Source organism: Chaetodon trifascialis, chromosome 12, assembly GCF_039877785.1.
Source record: "Chaetodon trifascialis isolate fChaTrf1 chromosome 12, fChaTrf1.hap1, whole genome shotgun sequence".
NCBI classification, from domain to species: Eukaryota; Metazoa; Chordata; class Actinopteri; order Chaetodontiformes; family Chaetodontidae; genus Chaetodon; species Chaetodon trifascialis.
In genome coordinates, this window is record NC_092067.1 from 8,321,014 (window position 1) to 8,329,559 (window position 8,546).

The following is an 8,546-nucleotide window of genomic DNA, read 5'->3' on the forward strand; positions in this document are numbered from 1 at the left end:
ATGACAAGCCAAGTAAACTGCGGTGTGATTTGAAACGTTCCTTTCAATCAATCTACTGACTTTACTTTTTCCTTTGGCTTTAATGAAAAAAATTACAAAACAGTCATTATGCGAGTCCTTTTTTTCAGGGATGCTTTGCAATAGTTTTGTTGTTGTTGTTGTTGTTGTTGTTGTCTTACTGTTGCACAGTTCTCTATTTCTGCTCTATGGAAATACTATGCTCTATGAAAAACTGTTGTTACTATTCATAGAGTGTCAGTAAATGCATCACAGCAAGTCCTATCCCAATGTGTTCACATGTTGTCACCTGTGGACACAGAAAACTATACCACCCTACTGACAAAATAAAGTAAAATCTAATTGATAAAATAACAGTTTTGGTGGTCTTTAGGCAGTTTTCATGTCACCCATGGTTTGTTTTTTGTTGTTTGTGCATCAGGAGTCTTAGAGATGAGTTGTGCAGATGATCTCAGGTGCAGTAGTCTGGTCTTTAGCTGATTTCCCATCACCTTTTGGAGGAGGCGAGGAGGCCCATGGCCACCTAAGCCTGGAAGCCAGGAGGAGAGCTGCATTATTCAGGTGGCACTTACACAATGTTTGTCAAGTGTGCATTGTACATATCTTGTTCTATATTTTAACACATTTTAATAGATATGTGGTTCAAATTGTTGTAGTTTCTTTTCATACATATGTTAAATAGATATCTGATATATTTCTTTGTCTTTGCAGCTTTTGGTTCTTCATTGTCAGCTGCTGTATCGGTTGTTGCGTCTACTCTTTTGTTGTATCCATTTACAACTCAGCCCTGTTGTCAGAAAATTGGACCAAACCTGTCCGTGGACAAACAGCATCACCCCCACTTCACACTCAGAAAGTGAACTGTCCAATGTGAATGTGCAGACTGACCACTGAATGACTGCAATCTGCTGGACAGTGTCAGGCAGCGGCTTTCTGAAGGTTTCGGGCAGGAAAACGCAGAGCAGGACACAGAGCAGTGACAGAGAACTCACAATGATCCATGGCAGGAACTGGTTGAAAGTGCCTGGAGACAAAATCCAGCCAGATCAGTGAGTTCATACTTTGGAGGTTTTCCTCTATGACCATTAAATTCATCCAGACAACAAAGTTTATTGAGACCAATGTGTCAAAACCATCATTAGATTCAACTAAGTGCAACTGAGAAAATGTGCAAAAGCAATCCATCATAAGAATAGCCTCACAGCTACTACAACAGCTGCTAGTGGTGGTACTCTCCCCACACAAAATATTTTGATTCTCTGCAGACCAAGAAAAGTCACAAAATGCAAAATTAAATATCAAATGAAGAACTTGGTACGGGTACAAACAAATCACATTGTAGGCTTAAATTTGACAGACTGAAGTTATCATACTGTCTTAAGTACTGTTCCCAGTATGATGCAGGAAGTGGAAGGTCTCACCCAGCAGCAGCAGGTACGGGGAAATTGAGGACCCCACTCTGGAGAACGTGGCACAGGACGACATTGCTGTGTTCCTGATGACTGTGGGAGACAGCTCACCGGTGTATGTGTACAACACCCCGGTGCCAGCCAGAACACCAAATTTACCCAACATCACCAGGGACATAGTGATAGTTGGATTACCTGCAGGGATGAGGACGGCTGTAAGCTAGTGATGGGGAAAACAAAGTTTTTCTGAAGTATTGAACCAATATGAAGCAACTGACTGCTCTCTAAATGCTTCCCCAGAGTAACGATCGCTCAATCATACCATGACAAGCGACCGTTAGCATTCATGACCACCAATCTTGCAACATTATTTACAGTTGGAACCTAGTGTTAGCTCCAAAGCCAAATAGCAATAGTTAACGAACAAACTAAATCATCAACCACTGGCTTGAAATGTGAAGTTGCTTTTCCCTTCCCTATTATTAAGTGCTTGTACTCTGTAGTTGGTACCCAAGTGACAAAATGTGTTTGGTCTGAAAAAAAAAGTGTTATCGGTACATCCCCAGTGCCGTGCAAGAGCGTGCAAGAGGTATAGCAACAGTCAATAATGGGGTTATGGTTTAGCGAATGCAGTGAAGTACAGCTGGCTCGTGCTAGTCTTACTTACTGTTCAGAGTGATCTGGATGAGGAGCAGAGCTATCGCCCCCAGCAGGGCGAAGCTGATAAAGGACAAGCGGCGAGGAAGACTGCGTGACGCCAGCCAGCTGGCAGTGTAGGCTGGGAGCTCAACGACCATCACCAGGAAGTAATTTAGGTAGGGGTTGCCATTGAGACCAGACATGTTGAATGATAGCCCAAAGAGGCTTACACTCAAGGAAAACCTGCAAACAAGAAGAGAGCAAGACTGAAACTCAGAGGTCATGCTGGTGGCCTGTTGATTACAGCAGAACAGCAAGATTACAGCAAGTGTTGGAGCAAACAACACGTCGATGGTTTAGTTATTCTTAGACTTAAATGCAGTGGACCTAAGAAAGTAAGTTTTGCCCTGAGGGTGGTGCTAGAGGAAAGGTCATGGCGTCATTAAAAACTAATGGGTTCATCCTATGGAGCAGGAATGTGAATCTGAACATTAGATGATAATATTATTGGAGTAAGAGTCCGCTCTTACTCCAGTAATTTGTCCTGATGGTGGCACTAGAGGAAAGGTCAGAGGGTCATGGGTAACTCTGGGAACAATGAACATCCAAAGTAAACTTGAACTGGACAACTAACTGTATGTTGCTCAGGATGGATAAACTTATGGACTATTCTGTTGTAGTGCTAGCAAGAAAAAGAAGAAAAGTTCCTGAAATCCAGTGTAAATGTACTTCAACTCACCAGATGAGCCACAGCATAAGTGTGATACTTCGAATGTTTGTGGTCCTGAGCAGGTCCAGGAAGTTGGGGGACTCTACCTTCTGGGTAGCTGGTTTTTCAAGCTGTGGAAAGAGAGAAAGCGTAGTACAATGACCACTGTCCTTTAGCATGTGGCACAAGGCTGACGTTAGAGGTTCTTACATTGGTCGAGAAGATGACATGTGGAGCTTCCACTCGATTCTTCAGAGCTGCTGACCTCAGCAGGAGTTCTGCTTCCTGCAAACGGCCACGAGACACCAACCAGCGAGGAGACTCAGGAATCAGCCTGGTGGACAGACAGACAACCATGAAAATGCATCCTCTGTAATTTATCAGTAGGAAATGTTTTGTTGGAAATTGGTGAAGGACTCTGCATCATCTGCATGGTGCTCATGTAACATGTAAGTTTTTTTCCACTCAGTTATTTTGTCTGTCAGAATGTGGCCAAAATAAGTCTTTTATTAGTAATACATCAAGGTACAAAACCAGTTTATGACATAGAGGTATCATTCTAATGGAATAAATTCATCACTGGACCCTGACACACATCATCCTTTCACTTTTCACTTGCACTATAATAGTACACAAGATGCAGATATGACTTGATAGTGTACTGAGATCGTCTTACCACCAGAGGGGGATACAGGCTAGGCCTGGCACGGCCAAGAGTAGTGACAAATGTCTCCAGCTCCTGACCAGGTAGGCAGTGCCAGGCAGCAGCAGCATACTGAAGGCATAGACCAAAGGCAACCATAGGCTGGAGAACAAAACTCTGGTTGAACCGATCAGAATCTCTGAACCTGTGCAGGAAACATTGTGTTAAAAGAAAACTCAGGAAATGATACTAAGTGCTCTAACACACCTTTTCATATTACTGTTTCTGTTGTCAGATTTACTAATCTAAAGTAAAGAGAAACATAGAAACGTATCAACCACGTTTGTAAAAGGTTGATACGCTGATCATTTTTGTCAGCATTTTGAGCAACTCTCCTCCCCCCATCAACAATACAAAACAAAACTTGTGTTTTCACTTTTGACTTTTGACTGCACTTTGTGTGTACACAAATCCAAAAAAGACATAAGAAGACAAAATTTCAAGTGTCAAAAATCTTCACTGATATGGACATGATCTTATTCAGCCCTCCAATGAGACACCATTGAGCTCAACAACAGAACAACAACACGGAAAAGTGAGTGGTCACAGCATCATGAAGATGAAAAACCCATACCCATTACAAACGCAACTATATAGCTGCCAATCTGACCCAGGCCCATCATGAAGAAGAGTATGGTAAAGACAGGCCAGGAAGGAGCGAAGGCCACAGCGCTGCTGAAGACACTAAGTGTGGCGATGGAACCGAACAATACGGGCTTCCTGCCAAACCTCAAGAACATATACAAGAGTGGTGTCAGTCACAACAGCAACACATATGGTTCTCTATTCAGAAGATAAAGTTGGAAGCTAGCATGCTGGTCATCCAAGTCTGATGAGCAACCTTCAAGCCTAGTGTGTTTGAATATGCAGTGTATCTACATGAAGTAGGCCCCTAGATATTAGGATAAACAATAAAAACCTAAAAAATATTTGCCATACACCTCCTTTTTCCATGAAGTGTAGCAGACCTTCATCTCTTCGGTCAGTGTGTGGTTAGCTGGCAGCTAACTACCAGACATACTTTGGCAAAACATCCCACTTACTCTAACTCCATAGCAGCTGAGACAAGCAGCTACAGGAAACACTTTGAGCTGAAATTGACATGTACCGGTCAGAGATTTGTCCAGAGACTAAGCATCCACTCAGTCCTCCCAGAAAGTAGACGAGAGAGGTGAGAGGCTGTTTCCACTGGTCACTGCATACCAGGTTAAACTGGAAGACAGAGGACACGTATGGGAATTCTGCAGCAGACAAAAAAAAAAAATCAAGAATGACACAGCAGACACAGATGCTGGTATATAAAGCAAACATGGGAATGCAACCTGGAACAGTACAACACATGTGAAACTGTCTTTAAAGCTGGAAAAAAATTGGAAAAGCCCAAAAGACCAGTTCCCATGGTCACCAGCAGTCAGGTACCTCTGGGTGTTCCTTTGACCTGATCGATCTGTGCTTGAGTTTTCTTTCCCTGTACTAGTGATTGTCCCCAGTCTCTGTTCATCTCTGTCTTCTGTCCAAGTTTCTGAACTCCTGTTTCCTGCTTGAGCCAAATGGTTCTTCCTCTGAGCCCAGTTCATTAGCATCCTGTTTCTTCATAATCAATTCTCCAGTCCATCTGTTCTCTGAGCATGGTCCCCCAGGGTCCATTTCCTCTGAACCCTGTCCTCTAGAATTAAACTGTTTTGAGCCTGGTCTTCCAGTGTCCAGTTTCTCAGATTCTGGTCCTTCAGTCTCCATTCTCTTGGAAATGGTCCACTCTGATTCCTGCAGAATGCATCTCCTGGCTGCTTGGTCCTCCAGTGTCCATCCACTCTAGAGCCAGGTCTTACAGCATGTAACTCCTGTGAGTCCAGTCCTGCAGTGTCCTGCTTCTCAGACTCTGGTCCTTCAGTAATCTTAGAGACAGTCCTCCAGTGTCTGGTGCCTCCAAGCCTGGTCCTTCAATGTCCAGCTTTAAGAGCCTGGTTCTCCAGCATCTGATGTCTTGCTGCCCAAACTGCTGGTTTCAACAGCCTCCAAGTTGCATGGTTTTGGTTGGGCTGTGACATCGGCTTGAAATGCCCAACCTTCTTGGAGAAACATGTTTACAGCCTGGTATAAAAAACGTTTTTGGCCTCTATAGCTAATTTCCCCATTCATGACAACTATATAGAGGATGAATTTTATATAACTCACTTGTTTATTGGCTTAACATCATGCAGAATTCTGGGTATGACTGCTTTGAGTGACAGCTAGCTGCTAGGTTTCAGCAACCAGGCTTCATTAAGTCCACCTCAGCTCTTTCTTCACCTCTTTCCCTAGCTAATGGATGGACTTTATACATTGTCCAAACAGCACCCTCAAAAATCAAGTGAGTGTAGTATGTACCCTCACATCATATTTGCACATAAAAATATTCTTACTAAAAGTGCAATCCAGATTAATAAAACATCCTGGTTTCACATGCATTCATGCATGTATGTCAGTGCCACTAAATTAATGAGTTTACAAAATGGAATTTAAAATCCATCTTAGGTAAAGTTAAACACACAAGTTCAGTCACTGCAGCCGTAGCGCCACAGAAGTTGTGGCATTACACCACATAGTTACATAACACATGCAGGAGACCCCAGACCTGTCATTTCCAGTTTCTCATGGTAGTATATTGCAGTCAATGATTGATGACCACTGAGAGAGGTCATGAGCCATTTCAACCAGTCTGGATCTTTATTTAACGAGTTTAGTAATATGTGGTAGACAGGCATGGGGGTCCCTGACGGAAACAGTAAAAATAGTTAAACCAAGTAAAAGTAATTGTATTAGTCCTTGCAGTAAATTCCACAGTAGCAATAGCAGCAGTAGCTCTGTACCTCAGTGACTACAGTAGACTGGAAGTACTCAGTACTGTAGGTCCATCCATCTTTACAGCCCTCCTGCTTCAGACTGGAGAGGAGGATCTCTGGACTTGATCCCAGCGCAGACAGGTTGTGGACCAGTTCCAGGCTGGGTCTGATTCCATGTGCAGACAGGTTCTGCACCTGATCCAGCTCGTACCGGCTACAACTGCTCCTGTCCAGTTGCCCGGCCACCTGCTGACCAGGAAAGTTATCATCATCAATCATTATTTCCAACTGTCTGGGGAGGTAGACTGTACCTGAGCAGACCAATTCAAACTAGACCAGTTCTAGTCTGCACAAGGATCATAGCCTGGATCCAGTCCAAAGCTATAATTATAAGATGACGGCATGTCTAAGTATTTGCTTAGCTTGTATTCTGTGCACAGACATCAGCTGTGCTTTAACTCACAATTAAACCGGATTTAAAGAAAAACAGTTAATTTTTACTGTTGTCTTGTACATTTACCCAAGTACTGTACAGTTTTGATGTACTTTACTTGAATATTTCAATTTTCTGCTTCTTGCTATTTATATACTTGTCATACATGTCAGTAGTAAGTATTGTATTTTTTTTCTCCACTACTACCATTTGACACCTGTAGTTACTCTTTTATTTGAAGAAGAATATTTTTTCATCCAGTTGAAAAAAGCTAAAAGACTTAACTGATACATGGGGGAGATAATTAAACCTAAAGGGGCCATTCATGAGGACCAAGAGACTATCTCAGTATTAGGTTTTCAGTCTGAGGTTTTGTATCTGCAGATCTGCAGCACAGGAGTCCTTTATCAAATCCTTTACATAGATTTTACTGGAAAGAAAAATCTTGCAACAGTGTGACTTGAAGATGCATGCATTAACTTTCATAGCGTATTCGGTCCCATGTATATAAACCCGCTTTTATTGATAGTTTACATACATGGCCAGCGGCTCTATGTGGAGGCGGGGACTGTGCAAAGGTTTTCCAAAATCAAAGTTATTCTAATATCAAACTATCAAACCAATTAATATTCAGTTCAACATCTTTACCTAAAGTCAGGCTGTTTCATAGAGGCTTAACAGAGAAACACAATAAATAAAACCTTAATTCACCATTGGAATCCATAATTCCCTTGAACAAGAGACGCATCACATGTGTGACTTTAAAGAGGACAGAGACTTCCACTTCAGTATTTTATGTGTTTGATTTGAATCAATTACTTAACTGAAAAGTTCAGTTTTGTTAAAACCAAAACAATGAGCTGAAAGAAGCTAAAATGCTCCAAAGAGCTGAGGGGACCTGCAGAGCCAGGTGGAAATTCTCTGTGTGTTTATCAACACAAGCACCTCTTTCACATGCAAGCAGTCATAATGTTGTCCTGCTAATGGTGGCATCAGACAGATGTAGAACAAGGTTATGTATCATTCTAAAGGGCATGGACAAATGATGTATTTTGCAGGACTTTTTGGTTAATAAATGGAATTTTAAAAAGTCAGCTCAAAGCTTTTTGGACTAAACAAATTTTGATTGCATTTTAAAAAACCTTAATGTAAGAAAGACAATGAGATAAAAGTCTTGATTATAACACTCAATAGCAATTCTTTCACCTAATTGATTGATTATTATCAGAATTATTCATCACAGTCCTGGATCCCGTGATGATTGGTTCTGACCTGTACTGGGATGCTGGCCTGGATCCAGTCTTGGCTCAGGTTGCTGTGGGTGGGGATGTGGCAGTGGTGAGGGGGGGTAGCCAGCAGGAAGATGACGGACAGGAGGTTGTATCCACATGGAATGGTGGTGATACAAAGCAGGATGAAGACTTTCCTCTGGAACGGGCCCCAGGTCCCCAGGAATGCCACTGACTCCTCGTAGTCCTGCATTTTACTGGACTCTACTTATACTCTTTTCTATTCCGTGTTTTTTACTTTACACGTGAAGCCAATACTTCAATTTATTATGTGCTACTATAACCACCTAAGCAACTAGGACAGTTAGATTGACTATAAATGCTATTTTTAGAACAACATTTAGAAATATCACTACTCTTTAGAGATATTACTATTACTATTACTATTACTATTACTATTACCAATACGGGCAATTTTACAACAACATTGCAAAGATTTTGTCTCTCTGAATACAAATACTGTTAATACTCCTGTTGCAGCAGTGTCAGCTTCTCTCTGCATGATCTGGCTGGGGCTTCTCACC

At 42.0% G+C, this 8,546-nt stretch overlaps 1 protein-coding gene across 1 annotated transcript; it reads right to left on the bottom strand.

Moving 5' to 3' along the window:
* Window positions 1–444: 444 nt before the first annotated feature.
* LOC139340602 (solute carrier family 22 member 4-like) lies at window positions 445–8,215 on the bottom strand. The gene is made up of 11 exons (XM_070976514.1): window positions 8,006–8,215; window positions 6,328–6,549; window positions 4,587–4,690; window positions 4,053–4,207; window positions 3,452–3,623; window positions 2,986–3,109; window positions 2,806–2,906; window positions 2,095–2,309; window positions 1,440–1,622; window positions 907–1,042; window positions 445–547 (listed from the first exon to the last, which is right to left on the bottom strand). The coding sequence occupies exons 1-11, from the start codon at window positions 8,213–8,215 to the stop codon at window positions 445–447; spliced, it is 1,725 nt and encodes a 574-aa protein (XP_070832615.1).
* Window positions 8,216–8,546: the final 331 nt, after the last annotated feature.